Source organism: Aulonocara sp. 'chitande type north' Nkhata Bay, linkage group LG18 (genome assembly GCF_057382095.1).
Source record: "Aulonocara sp. 'chitande type north' Nkhata Bay isolate Kocher_YH1m ecotype deep benthic linkage group LG18, A_spYH_male_GT1.1, whole genome shotgun sequence".
NCBI classification, from domain to species: domain Eukaryota; kingdom Metazoa; phylum Chordata; class Actinopteri; order Cichliformes; family Cichlidae; genus Aulonocara; species Aulonocara sp. 'chitande type north' Nkhata Bay.
The window spans coordinates 40,494,356-40,508,517 of NC_141361.1; the positions used below are offsets into that span (position 1 = coordinate 40,494,356).

The 14,162-nt window shown below is 48.6% G+C and overlaps 2 protein-coding genes across 8 annotated transcripts in view; one reads left to right on the forward strand and one right to left on the reverse strand.

Moving 5' to 3' along the window:
• LOC147309244 (acyl-coenzyme A thioesterase 11-like) overlaps nt 1-5,675 on the forward strand; it is a 13,449-nt gene extending 7,774 nt beyond the window's left edge. For 4 of the 6 annotated variants that reach the window (XM_086270723.1, XM_086270722.1, XM_086270724.1 and 1 more), the window contains 10 exons: nt 47-108; nt 309-428; nt 518-656; nt 1,574-1,629; nt 1,742-1,808; nt 2,570-2,653; nt 2,726-2,859; nt 4,672-4,839; nt 4,913-5,039; nt 5,112-5,675. In XM_086270723.1, the coding sequence (XP_086126849.1) occupies nt 47-108; nt 309-428; nt 518-656; nt 1,574-1,629; nt 1,742-1,808; nt 2,570-2,653; nt 2,726-2,859; nt 4,672-4,839; nt 4,913-5,039; nt 5,112-5,240 (1,086 nt within the window). In that variant the 3' untranslated portion in view covers nt 5,241-5,675. The remainder of the gene's footprint in view (nt 1-46; nt 109-308; nt 429-517; nt 657-1,573; nt 1,630-1,741; nt 1,809-2,569; nt 2,654-2,725; nt 2,860-4,671; nt 4,840-4,912; nt 5,040-5,111) is intronic. The other 2 variants (XM_086270725.1, XM_086270728.1) reach the window with 2 other exon arrangements.
• Nucleotides 5,676-5,933: 258 nt separating this feature from the next.
• LOC147309245 (protein FAM151A-like) lies at nt 5,934-13,948 on the reverse strand. 2 transcript variants are annotated; one of them, XM_086270720.1, is made up of 13 exons: nt 13,530-13,948; nt 13,215-13,372; nt 10,968-11,108; nt 10,713-10,862; nt 10,481-10,643; nt 10,115-10,172; nt 8,734-8,823; nt 8,504-8,580; nt 8,247-8,383; nt 7,832-7,978; nt 6,992-7,098; nt 6,737-6,916; nt 5,934-6,352 (listed from the first exon to the last, which is right to left on the reverse strand). In XM_086270720.1, exons 1-13 carry the CDS (start codon nt 13,592-13,594, stop codon nt 6,056-6,058), a joined length of 1,770 nt encoding a protein of 589 aa, XP_086126846.1. In that variant the 5' UTR covers nt 13,595-13,948; the 3' UTR covers nt 5,934-6,055. The 2 variants fall into 2 exon arrangements, with proteins under 2 accessions (XP_086126846.1, XP_086126847.1); XM_086270721.1 differs by lacking the exon at nt 13,530-13,948 and having other exon boundaries at nt 5,935-6,352; nt 10,968-11,396; nt 13,215-13,334.
• Between the last annotated feature and the right edge of the window lie 214 nt (nt 13,949-14,162).

Here is a 14,162-nt window from a genome sequence, read left to right on the forward strand (position 1 = left end):
CGCTGAGACTTCTGCCTGTCAGATCATTGCTGTGTTTGAATCCCAGGTGAATACATTTGGAGGGCAGATCATGGCCTGGATGGTGAACGTAGCTACAATCGCTGCCAGGTACAGTCACAAACACGTCCTTCCTTCATATTTTTACCTAAAAATAGGATGCACCATTGTGACCTTTGACCTCCACATTCTGATCAGTGTAGTTCAGCCCTCGTGGCAGATTAAAGGATCTGTCCAGCTGTGTGAGTAACCTGAACACGGCGAGCACGTGGGAGGTCGTGGCCTATTGTCTCTGTGCTCTCTGCTTGCAGCCGTCTGTCTCAGGCTCATCCCACCCTTCGAGCCATCGACATGTTCACCTTCAGAGGACCTTCTCAGGTTGGAGACAGATTGCTGCTGAAGGCGATAGTGAACAACGCCTTCAGAAACAGGTATCCCAGAACGCTGGCAGAGACGCAGCACTGCAGCTGTGCAGCAGACAGAACCACTGGTTGCATACTGACACGTGTCCTTACTGCAGCATGGAGGTGGGCGTGCGCGCGGAGGCCTACCATGAGGAGGGGCCTAACCGACACATAAACTCCGCCTTCATGACCTTTGAGGTGCTCGATGATGGCGGGAAGCCACGCACATTACCACGGATACGACCTGAACCCCTGGTGAGTTAAACTAACGCTCACAAACGGCTCGTTAGCGTGCTGCATCCATAAAGTGTCTGGATGTGACGCGGCTGTCTGTGATTGGCTAATACTGACTGAAAGACATGAAATCTGCTTCAGAATTTGTGGTATGAAACCGCACTCTGATTGGCTAACAAGGTGTCAGCTATGAACGTTTCACAGCCAGACTCCTGATAACAGCTGATCTTCACCCAAGGTGAGCTCAGAGGCAGCGGTGGGTGACATCAGTGTAGCTGGGTCCGCCTTTTGCACCGCCCGTGGTGCTGATGGATGGATGACTGCGCAGCAGGAAACATGGCCTCTGCGTGCGTTTTCCTTCCTTTGTTTCTGGTGGAAGCGTCACAGCGTCCGTGGCTCACAGGCCTGAGCACGTCCACATGCCCCGTCACTGTGAACGCTGTTATTATGAACTCCATTCAAATGTTGAAATCATGTAAATACAGCATTACTATGATTGTTCCACATTATACACCTGCAGGAAAGCTCGGTCAGGGGAGTGTGTGCTGGTGGGGTTAAAGTGTGGAGCAGTAGATTGACAGGATAATGTTGGTGTCAGCTTCATTCACGCTTCATCTGTGGTGAAGCAGCTTGTGGAGATCGTCCTGTAGGATAAAACACGAGTGTCATAAAGAAGGTGCAGAAACACTCGATTAACCATTAAGCCGTGACGGCTGAGCAGCGATCAGAGCTTCACATCATGTTATCGGTCATAAATCCGTCTGATGGAGCGGCCTCGCTGTAGTCGTGGGTCGTTATCAGCATGAACAAACACCGAGTAATAACACTCCACTCAGTTTGTGCCACAGATCGGTGTACTGGTCATAAACTGGTGCTGGGAATCTGCCCGCTGTGTTACACACTGGTGCCCTCTGCCTGTGTGTCCGTCTCATTTACAGGAAGGACAAAGGAGGTTTCAGGAGGCAACGGCCAGGAAAAAGATCAGGCTGGACAGGTACATGTCTCCAAACAGCCCCTAATGCACCGTCTCTGCAGCTACATCAGCGTTTGTTGTGCAGCTTTGTGCACAGTGCCATCATCCTGATGCAGCATTCCTCTGTGTTTAGGAAGTACATCATTTCCCGCACGCAGGGGGAGGTGCCTCTGTCTGTTCCCTGGGATCCCACCAACCAGGTGAGGAGAAGCTCCACGCCGTCACCTGTACTGCTCACGTTAGTCCTCGTGGACTCACGGGAGAGAAACTTTCTTTATATACATGTGTGTATTACTGTATTACAAATAAGACAACTTGGCACCTTGTTACTAGCAGCTTGTCACAAACACATCATTAGTTCTCATTTCTGCAGCTGAATCTACCGGACATACGGGACATAAAACAGTATTTTTGCACCAATAAGGTGATTTCCACAGCTGCTCGTCAGCTGATGATGATCCTGTCACAGCCTGTGCTTGAGCTGGACACAGTAAACCTTTAATAGTTTTCTCAGCTGAGTCTCTTCACCCACATCAGCGTCTCAGCTGTGTGTCGGTGCTGCGTCGTCACGACTTGTGGGACGTGATTTCTGTTTCTTTCTTAAAGGATGTTCAGTGATTTGTTCCACTGCAGTTTGTATGATCTGACCGAGCAGACCTCAGCGTGTTCATGTCGTCCCACTTAGCTCCAAACCTGAGCCACAGTCAGACTCCCGCCGTGCCTGCAGACTGATTTAGTCGACTGAACCTCTGACAGGCCGACGTGTCGCACCGCTGTGCTTCACCTTCACTGCAGATGAGAAATAGTGCTGCAGCAGTTTGTCTTCATTTTGCACCCTTAATACTTACACTGTTAGACGGCGCTGATTCATATATAATAAGTAGTATTTGAATGGCGGGAGGCGGCCTGCTAACGCTGAGCTCTGGAGATGAGTTTGTGGTTCCTGTGTTTGTGCTTCCAGGTGTATCTGAGCTTTAACAACGTCTCAGCTCTGAAGATGCTGGCAGCCAGAAGCAGCTGGCGCCTGAGCTGTGAGAAGGACCAGGTATGTGCGTCTCACTAATGAGCTGTTTGTTTGTGTGAGTCTGCCCATCGGCGCTTTATGTTGTGTTCACAGGTTCAGCTTTACACCCTGGAGCAGAAGTCCATGCTGAGTTTCAAGATTGAATGTGAGGTGGACGTTCCTGCTCACAGAGCCTTTGATTTACTCGCCGAGCTGAGCAACAGGCCGAGCTGGGACTCGCATTACAAGTAAGACTCTGGGACTCGTCTGTTTGCCCGTTGCTACGAGTCAAGTTCAGCGGTTTCTGTGCGCGGCCTGTTTCGACTCGCTGCCTCGGTATTGTTCTCCGATTCCAATGATGGACTTTTCTGAGGTTCAGGGTTAAAAATAAGCGACGTGTGGTTTAGGTTCATGCTGCTCACTTTGCACTGAGGCTGACATGTTAAGGTTAAAGTGACATTAGCTGTGAGGGCCTGTCTGTCTCTTTATTCTCACGTTTACATAAAAGGGGAACGGTGGCTCTCCCCCAGCCGAGCCAGCCTGCAGATGAAGCTCATCCTAGCTGCTTAGATTTGCAGCCTTACGCTTTGCATTGATCTCATGACCAGCAGGTGGTGGAAAGAACGTGGTGAGCAGCTCTTGAACCCAAACTCCCCTCGTCTGTGGAGGAGGCGGAGCTTTGTCTCCGATGCCGTCAACACCGTGGGCCTGTGCTGGTGGAGCAGACCACTGTGGGAAATCCCAGTTTTAAAACAATAACTGGATGTTGTGGATCGGTCACTGAGGTATCGCAGTGCTCAGCTTCCCCTGGAAAGTTATTTTTCACAGAGCTGAAAAGGAGGCGTTAACTCACTGTTGAGAAGATCTGGGCCCCCATTCCATCCTGGCTGTGGGACACCGGACCAGATCTTCACCCTCACAGGACGTCTGGAGAGAGGTTTATAAGTGCTCTGTAGACTCGGACAACCAGGTACCAGGACGGCGTCTGTGGGGTGTATCGCAGCGGTCCATTTAGAAATGGAGTGAAAGCTGTGGCTGCTCCTCAGTAGGAGGACTCGAGGGTGTGTGACCGATCCTGTGTGTGATATTCACGAACAGGATCTCTAAGTGTAGCTGATGTGAGGAGGGCAGCTTCCTTGTTTTTGCAGATGATGCAGTCCTGTTGGCTTCATCACAGTCTGACCCTTAATAAGGACTGGATGGATGGTTCAGAGGCCGTGGTTCTCCGGTGGAACGTCGCGGCAGGAGTCTGCCCCAAGCGAGGGTTTTTAATACGTTGGATTGTAAGGTGGAGCACGAGCTGTTTATGCAGTGATGTGGAGTTTAGATTTACAACTCCATCTAATATGCTATCATTGCATCAGGCCGGGGAGTTTGCATGTTCCCCCTGCGTCTCCCTGGGTTCCCCCCGCGTCCCCCTGGGTTCCCCCGCGTCCCCCTGGGTTCCCCCCGCGTCTCCCTGGGTTCGCCCCGCGTCCCCCTGGGTTCCCCCCGCGTCCCCCTGGGTTCCCCCCGCATCCCCCTGGGTTCCCCCCGCGTCCCCCTGGGTTCGCCCCGCGTCCCCCTGGGTTCCCCCCGCGTCTCCCTGGGTTCGCCCCGCGTCCCCCTGGGTTCCCCCTGCGTCCCCCCTGCGTCCCCCCTGCGTCCCCCCTGCGTCCCCCCTGGGTTCCCCCCTGTCCTCCAGCTTCCTCCACAGTCCAAGACATGCAGTTAGTGGGTTGGGTTAACTGGAAACTCTCGTGTTTAGCCCTGCGACCGACTGGCGACCTGTCCAGTGTGTACCCTGCCTCTAAGACGGCTAGGATAGGCTCCACCCCCTGCGACCCTGAGAAGGATAAGCAGCAGAGATGGGTGGAGATCTGGGTGATGTCATCACCAAGCCCTTTGTTATGTAGTTTTCCCCTTCAGTGTCCCTATGCACGAGCTCCACCCCTCAGCTGGTGAAGCACAGAAGCAGCTGTTTGCCTCTGCGTGGATACCTGTGGAGTGAACTGCAGCTTAGTCTTTAAACAGTGCTGCCAGTCCCCTTTTTAACAGTGTGTATGTGTTTCCTCAAACAGGAAGTGCGAGCTGATTCAGCTGGTCGACAACGATGACTTCATATATCGTGTGGTGACTCCATCGGTGCGTCATGGCGCGATGGGATCTCCCACTGCAGCCAATCAGGCAAAAGGGATTCTCCAGGACTTCATCCTGTTGGCCTCCAAAAGGAAGCCATGTGGCAGCGGGTCAGTAGAGCCAGATCCATCCACCTGTGTCCTGCAGGGTTTCCTGATGCGTTCCCTTTCTGTTTTCCTTCAGAGACCCGTATGTCATCGCCCTGCGCTCCGTGTCCCTGCCCACTCACCCTCCCACTGAAGGCTATAACAGAGGAGAGGTTCTGTGTGCTGGATTCACCATACTGGAGACCAAAGACAACAAGTCCCTGGTGAGAAAAGCAGCAGTCGTACATGTGCTCTTATCACAGCTGGCTGTTATTAGTATGTTGTCTTTCTTTCAGATCAGCTACTTTAACCAGGCGTCTCCGGAGGTCCTTCCCTACATCTCCACAGATATTGCCGGCCTGTCCTCCTCTTTCTACCACACCTTCTGCTCCTGCAGCCAGTACTTGACCAGGAACAGACTGTGACAGTGGCAGCAGCCTGTCCGAGGCTCTCCTCAGCACCAGACGCTACTGTGGGGACAGCCTGCTTGGTTTATGTGGCGGGAAGACTTTATGATCATTTCATGGATTGATACAAAGGTCAGCAGTAACAATCGACGTGTTAAGTGAGTAAAATCAGCCGCTGTGTCAGTGACTGAGCTGCTGTTCATGTTTGTAGGTTAAAGGTACATGACTGTAACAGCTGTACAGGTGTGGGCTTGTACTTAATGCAGGTTCATTTTAACACTATAACTGTTTGCTGCAGTTCAACATGACGTGCTGGTTTAAAACATGAATATTCACTTTTTCCACTGAACTACAATAAAGTGCTGTGTTGTATTTTTCCTTGTTTTAATCGAGTGATGGATGATTTTCTTTGTTGTAAACGTTCAAAAATCAGCATTAAAAGTACCAAGTGAGCCTCTGAGAGCACTGATGCCACCTGTGACACTTTAAAGACACATTTATGGATGCAAATAATGCAGTGCTGCAGTCAGTAAGAGAGGCGGGCTGCATGTGAAATGTTAGCTGCAGCAGGAGAGTGTTTCATACGTGTTCAGCTGCTGCTGAATCACAAACCTCGGACAGGCTCACACAGGCTAAGAGGCTAATTCTGGTTTTGGACTTGGTTCCTTTAATAGAATTTATTATGAATTTTATAATAATCATTGAATCATATATATACAGTATAATGATGTTAACTTCAGCAACCCAAAGCAGCAGCATTTCTATACACACTGAGACTCTGTGGTGACTATAAAAGCACATTTAAACCTGCTCTCAGCCCACACGTGCTCTGATCACTGAGGTAGAATATACAGGCTTCTGCTTGCTCTGCCTGCACGCTGTGCACGGAGCTCCTTCACCACAGTGACAGCTGCACCACCTTTCTTTGTGTCCACCTCAATTATAAAGTCGTATTTGTCCATCATTCCCAGTAAAGCATAAAGCTGCTCCTGCCCCGTGGGCAGCGAGGCTGCATTCAGGTGTAGAGCCACCCTCTGTGACACCGCCGCTGGGATCCGAGGAGGCCATCTGTGCTCAGCCAGGACTACAGTGACGTATGGAAACAGGCGCTCGACTGTGGACACAAAGACCTGGAGCAAAGAGAAGGACGACTATGAAACAGCCTAAAATGACACGTTTCCATCGTCTAACTGGATCGGCACTGGACATTGTTGGAGTGAACTTGAGCTTGGCTGACCAAGCCTGAGCAGCTAAAAAGCCTTCATGACGAACAGAGGATTGCATTTGCTTGGGGACCGTCTGACAAACATGCAGCTTATACAACTGTTCTCTCTGTGGGGGTGTGATAGTTTCCCAGCCAGGGTGGACCCTCGAGGAGGCTCCAACATTTACACCTGCTCGATTCTAGTTGGATGGATTTCCAGCCAGGTGTGTTAAACGTGACATGCGTCTGCTCTGTTCTTTATTAACGTATTGTCTGCAGACACTGCTTCGGGGGGATCAGATGTGCTTACTGCTGTGCTGTCGCTGCTCTGTAAGCCCTCCATGCTGATCCACACAGGCCTGTGGAGCTCGTCGGCCCCGTAGGCTGACTGCAGCAGGTTAAGAGAAGCCTCCAGCAGCTGCTGACTCTGGACCCTCAGGTAAATTCCCCAGGAGGTATCAGCAGCCTGCCCAAGGGTCTGAATAACATCCTGAGAACACACACATGATTGGCCTTAATAAAAATGTAACCTGGCTGGTGGTTGGCTGGTGATCTACAGATATACCTGCAGTGTGAGGAGCTCTGAGCTCCTTCCAGAACCTTCTACCAGAAGGACTCCAGGTCGACTGCTGTCAGAGGTCACACGAACGACCAGCATCCCGCTGCCCCCACCTGTTAGTGAAACAGAGTATCAGTGTGACTTTAAGGTGGTGCGACAGCAGCATGTGCAGGTTTACAGTTTGACATCATCAGGATGAACAGCTGATCTGTGACATGCTGCATTATCATGAGGTGATGAGGAGACCGCAGCTGTGAAGGGACGGACAGGCTGTGACCACGACTGATACTCAAAGGGCCAAATGTTAGCCGCACCTCTGCAGCAGTCACTTCCCCGTTGTCCAACACGCCGCCTCGGTCCACTGCGGCTTCAAACACTGATTTCTGATCAAGCAGCTGTGCTCTGTATTCTCTGCTCAGCACAGCTGTGAACACTTCTGGCGCTTTCATTTCTACCAAAACAACAGATAGTTTGCGTTTTTCACAATTGTTACTGTAACGGTCAAAATCCCAGGACATCAGCTTTTCTGCCACCAAGAGTCACTAAGAACATCATCCTGATGACCGATGTGAACGAAAGGTTCAGCTGCCACATGACTTCAGTGCATACAGCAAGTTCACTTTAAAAATACCTTGAGAAAAAACTCACGAGGGATCTCTGAATGCTTCGTGGCACAAATGAGGCAGTTTCTTGGTGTTTCTGGCGACAGTGCCCCGCTGTCATTCATGATGTTACCACCAGATGTCGCTAGCATATGTAAAGTACAACTTTGAGAGCGTGCTTTGCCCGGGCGTTTCAGTCTGGCCCGTTAAAATCAGGTTATAAACCCTGAGGTGTAAAACCTGCCTGAAAGCTGACGGAGCAGGGAGGCCCGGCCGGTGACGGGGAGCAAAGGCACAGCCAGGCGGTTCATGAGGTCTGAGCTGTAACCTGGGTGGAGAAACTCCATCAGATCTCCTCCAGGATAGAACCTCCTCACGCTGTCCTGCTTACCTGTGAACACACACAATGAACCAGGAAGAACTAAACAGAAGCAAACTCTTCATCTCAGAAGAAGCTTAAACAAATGCACACAATGAGCAGAAGGTTCAGTTTCCAATGATTTTTCATGTAGTTTTCTAATAATGTTTTTCTTTAGTCTTCAACAACAGTCAGAACTCACTGAAAACAAATCTGTTGATTTGAATAAATCACACACACACAATTATTATTTTACCCAAACATAGTCTGTGTAAGTCTGCTCCATATGAACGCTCCTCACCTACAGCCTGCTTAAATTCTGACAGCGTGGGTTCATATATGTCATAGTAGACTTGCCACGGGTGGGTGTTGTCACGGACAAACAGCAGGTCGCTGACGCTGGGGTTAACAGAGCCCTGCCACAAAGTCAGGCTGAACCTAGACACAAAACATGACAGTCAGTCTGTGGCGCTCATGGGCAGCGAGCAGCCCCCAGTTACTGGTTTGATTAGCAGATTTCCAGTCATTGCCATAGTAAACGTGGAAGTTATCTGTTACCGTGGTGACTGGTTGAGGAGCCAGCTCAGGTGCTGCCAGCCGCTGCGAACCAGCATGGCGTGGACTGGGAACGTCACCTAAGAGACGAAACGTTGACCAGTCAGCTCTGCCGTTCTCCGACACCTCAGAGCGTTCTCATCCCAGCACGCAACACACCGACGATTTGTCCCAGGCGTGTTGGGATGGGAGCGTGTTGAACTGGGACCACTGAAACCTGGATTCACACTTACCCTTTGAGGTACGTCTTTGATCATGTTGTACATTTCTTCCACCGTGGCTCTGGAGTAGGTTTCGTTTGTGAGCTGGTGAATATAGAGGACCTAAAGAAATAAAGCACATACAGCTGTTATTCAGTCAAAAATATAAACCATGTGTTTACCATCTCCACTGTGGAGGCCAGGCCTCCATCACTCTCCATGATGGGATGGCATGTTGCTGCAGGATGCTGTGGTAGCCATGCTGGGTCAGTGTGCCTTCAGTTTAAAGAAATCTCCACCAGTGTCACCAGTAAAGCCCCCCACACCAGCAAACCATCAACCCCATGCTTCACAGTGGGAACCGTGCATGTAGAGACCATCGTTCACAAAGTGGAACCAAAGTTCTCCAATTTGGACTCATCTTGTGTTTCTTGGCCCAAACAAATCTCTGCTTGTTGCTTTTCCTTAGTCGTGGTTTCTCAGCAGCTATTTGACCATAAAGGCCTGATTTGTACAGTCTCTACTCTACTCAGATGTGTCTCTACTCTGTGTGACATCTATCTGGGCTCTAATCTGAGCTGCTGTTAACTTGTGATTTCTGAGGCTGGTGACTCGGATGATTGTATCCTCAGCAGCAGAGGGACTCCTGGTCTTCCTTTCCTGGGGCGTCCTCATGTCAGACAGTTTCATCGTAGTCTTGATGGTTTTTCTGACTGCACTTGGGGACACATTCAAAGTTTCCGACTGACTGACCTTCAGCTCTTACAGTAATGATGGGCTGTTGTTTCTCTTTACTTAGCTCATTGGTTGTTGCCATAATATGAATTTCAACAGTTGTCAAATAGGTTGGTACACAGCTAACAGCCCTGACTTCTGCACAACACGACTGATGGTCCCAACACCACCAATGAACCCTGACAGGCTCACCTGTGAGGTGAAACCATCTCAGGTGACGACATCATGAAGCTGAGAGAAGGCCGCAGCTCTGTCAACAAAACAAAGGGCGGCTACTCACAGGACTCTAAATGTATTTTAGAGTTATCATTGTTTTCTTTGCTACATAATTCCATATATCTTGCTTTGATGTCTTCAGTATCTACAGTGTAGAAAGTAGTAGAAATAAAGAGAACCATGAAATGAGAAGGTGTCCAAACTCTTGATGGGTGATGCATGTCAACATTAATTCAACTGTCTTTAATTTTAGGGATCACAGGAACATAAAAGCTGTTTTGTCTACTTTAGCTCAAAGGATCTTTTTGAAGCTCAAAGTTCTTCTTCCAGCTTTGAATTCTCTCATAAATGTCAGTTCAGGATTCCTTGAGTCTCTTCCTGTTTCTGACAGGAACATTCCCAGAACCTCGTCACATGCCTGGTATAATGGTTCAATGGGGTTCTTACTGCGAGCGTGCCATACCTTCCACCCAGGAGACAAAGTCACATCTGGAAACTTGTCCTGAATGAGTTCCAAAAACCTGAAAAAAGAGGGAGACATAAACATGGACTGATTCTTACGTAGCACTTTCCTGCTCTCCCAAGTCTCCACACCACACTCACCCAGTCACTTTCTTCTAAGCTTTTTAGTGCTTCCTAACTACATTCGTGCTGAGATCGGAGAGCGACCTGGGGCTAGTATCATGCCCAGGGACACTTGGCATGCAGACTGGAGGATCCAGGGATCGAACCACCAACCTCCCGATCAGTCTTTAGATGTTAGACATTTTCCCTTCCTAATTCTGAACTCTGTCCAAGGGTCTGTGTCCGGTCTAGCTGGATTTCATACCTGCTTCCATTGACTGGAGCTACAAAGCTTGGGACGTTGGGGCCTCTGAGGATGTCTGCATTCAGCCACACAGGTCTGTTTATTCCCTTGTTGCTTTCCTTTTGTTTAAGCAGGTCCAGTGACAAACCCACTGATTCCAGAGCCTTAAAGTCCAACTTGATGCCTGCAAACGAACACGCCTTTAAAAACTGTGATCAGATGGACTTTCTGTGGAAACAGTTCTGATCTGTACCTTTTCCAGAAGCCAGTACAGCATCTAACCATTCGTCGAGAGTGTTGTCACTATATATGTCGGGAGGGTGTGCCATGATCGGCACTGGCTTTTCATCAGGGGTCCCATAACCCATGAGAGTGACGTCAGCTTCCAAGATCATGGTGTCACCTGGAAAGATGACAGGAGGCGGTGCTTGTTTTGTCTGTACCTGACTGTAGGTTCAGGCACCGACACCATCAAATAATGCAGTGTTGTCTGTGTGAGTGTTTTTACCCATGAGCGCTTTGTACATGTCCTCCTTGCTGTTGGCTCGGTGAAACCACGTAGCCAAAAGGCCGTCCGCTTCACTGATGTTCCCCGTCTGCACCAAGTACTCCAGCATGTCTCCACCAGAGAACGAGGCAGAAGACGGAGCTGAGGAACACGATTGGACAGCAAGACAGTGACGGAGTCATAGGTACGTAGTCCCTGTCACAGCAGAACTGGGAGCTTTCAGCTAAAACAGCCGACGGTGTGTTTGGGGAGGCTGCTCTTTGTTGGGAGAGCAGCTTGTTTAAAGTTCATTCATTTCTTCAGCTTAAAGATTCTGTCAGCTGAAGCGAGACAGATGGGATTTGGCTTTTAAAGAAGGTTGCAGATACTCATGAAGGCAAGGCAAGTTTATTTGTATAGCACAATTCAACAACAAGGTGATTCAAAGTGCTTTACAGAGACATTAGAAACAAGAACAAATAAAAAGCATGATTTAAAATTGATTAAAACAAGCAAACAAACAAACAAACAAACAAACAAACAAAACAGTATATAAAATCAAAACAGATAAAATCAAAACAGATAAAATCAGTAGTTAAATGTTAGTTTTGAAATTTAAGCTTAAAAGTGTGGATTTGGTGCTTTATTCAAATGCAGCTGAGAACAGGTGAGTCTTCAACCTGGATTTAAATAAACTGAGTGTTTCAGCTGATCTGAGGCTTTCTGGGAGTTTGTTCCAGATATAAGGAGCATAAAAGCTGAATGCAGCTTCTCCGTGTCTGGTTCTGACTCTGAATGCTTTTTTCTTAGTGTCTTTTTTAAAGAAGCTACTGTCACATATTACTCAAAGAGACCAAGGTCTAACAGCACAAAACACATCGTGTAACATTATCTTTGTTACACATTTCATGTCAGTTGATTCAAAAGTCACACAGTTCAAAGCAGCCGTGTACTTTTTGTCCACATGACTATGGTCCTGTCATAAGACCAGAAGCCAAATGATGAGCACTCATGCATCATGGCATTGCAATGAGCTGCAGTATGATATCAAATGAACTTTGATCACTGTAATCACTGATTTTAGCAGCAGCAATATAAAGTTGTGATGCTGACACAGCGAGTATTTAAGTGTTACGTTTGGAGAAGGCACACTGCTGGAGGCTGCAGCACCCTGTGAAACCCTGCAACACTGTGGGCTGTTTCACCTGTGCAAAGACATCTTACTGTCGCTGTACACTCAGGTGAACTCTACATGCAGTAGGTATGTATGTCACAACACTGCCAGTCGTGCACTTTGAGCTTCCATTCGACTTTCAGAACCACGGCTAAGCCTACAGTCTGTGTTTGGCCTTATTAGACAGACACGGTGAAGAGGAAGGAGGGGGACACACGCAGCAAAGGGCCGCAGGTCGGACTCAAACCGTGCTGCACGTGGTCGCCTGCTCATCCAACTAAAGCAGCGCCCTGGTCTTTACAGTGAAACGTGGTGATGATTAGGTTAGGTAAAAGCAGTAATGTCACAGTTTACTGATGGTGTACATGACAGCAGTTAAAAAATCCTGAACTGAAACATTTGGAAGAACTATGGTGCAAACAGAAAACAAGAAACAAAGCTTTGGCACGTCTGCTCAGATTTGACTGTTGTTCAGATCCATCCATCCATCCGTCCATTTGCTTCCGCTTATCCTTTTCAGGGTCGCGGGGGCGCTGGAGCCTATCCCACCTGTCATAGGGCGAGAGGCGGGGTACACCCTGGACAGGTCGCCAGTCTGTCGCAGGGCCAACACACAGGGACAGACAACCATTCACACTCACATTCACTCGCACATTCACACCTAGTGGCAATTTGGATTATCCAATTAACCTATCCCCACAAGCTGCATGTCTTTGGACGGTGGGAGGAAGCCGGAGTACCCGGAGAGAACCCACGCAAACACGGGGAGAACATGCAAACTCTGCACAGAAAGACCTGATGGTGGAATTGAACTCAGGACCTTCTTGCTGTGCGGCAACCACCGTGCCACCGTGCTGCTCAGATCCAATGCAGAGAAAATGCTTTGAAGGCCACAGGTGCTGCAACCAGCTCCAGCTGGACTCTGATATTATTGCAGTTGTATATAATACAGTATATAAGTACAAAGTACTGTGAAATGTACCTCTGGTGATGAGTAATAAATACATTTACTCAGGTATGTTTCATCATCTGGATCATAAACAAAGTTGCATCATTGTTTTATCATATAAATCGTACATATTGTAAAAATGTACCTGGCGTCTTAGTGAGCAGCACAACAGGTACAACGATGACAGTCAGCAGCACGATGAGCACAACAGCCACAGACGACATTATCAGCAGTCGTTTGGGCAGCACGCCACGCTTCTTTGGGCCTCGCTCCACTCGCTGGTCGTCAGCCTCGGGCTCCATCCTGTGGGGATACACGATTAATGCTCGTCGGTCTATTCTGTGTTAGAAGCAGCATTTCAGCATGTTGTAGAGGTTTACCTGACCTCACACATGCATGTCTCACAAGTGTACATGCTGCTTCATCCATTTTATTAAAGAGCAACTGATTTGTCTCCAACCTGTTTTGCTTTCCTTCTGATCCTCCAGCAGTTCGTTCATCTCTCCTTTTGTCCTCTCCTGCCATTCTCACACGTCTCCTGTCTAGGTTCAAATGTCTAAGAAGTCGGAGACCTCAGGGAGCGCTCGCTCTTCTTTTATACGATCCTTTATCTCAGGTGCAGAGAACAGTTTTCCTTCTGATAAGGCGCACACACTCTTCAGTGTCCACTTGCTGCCTGACGAGCTGTGAAGCTCTTCTGTTATGTAATCTTCACTGTTCTGGGATTACAACACACCTTGTAACAAATCTCCCTCTACATATTTTGTCCGTGTTTGGAAGAATTGTGCATTACTCCACAGTGCCACACGGAAACATGGGAGGGATTATGGCATGAACATTTTCACATTTCTACAAACATGTTACTTCCCACAGGTTTGTGTGTCAGCCATCTGTCTCATAGTTACAGCACTGGTTCCCAAACTTTTTCTGCTGCGCCCCCTTTGTTTTACAAGAAAAATGTTTGCAAATACAAGTAATCTGCAATAAATTACAGGCAGTAAGAAAATAAACTACTAACTCTTTTACGCTGCGTCCGCACCTACACGGGTGTTTCTGAACACGCAGCTGTTTCGTCCACGTAAACGGCGTTTTC

Coding starts and splice junctions, on each gene's coding strand:
- LOC147309245 (XM_086270720.1), bottom strand. CDS start 13,594: ATGGCAGGAGAGGACAAAAGGAGAGATGAACGAACTGCTGGAGGATCA. Junction 7,979..8,246: donor AGAATTTAAGCAGGCTGTAG/GTGAGGAGCGTT, acceptor GTGTGTTCACAG/GTAAGCAGGACAGCGTGAGG. Junction 6,917..6,991: donor CAGAGCTCCTCACACTGCAG/GTATATCTGTAG, acceptor GTGTGTTCTCAG/GATGTTATTCAGACCCTTGG.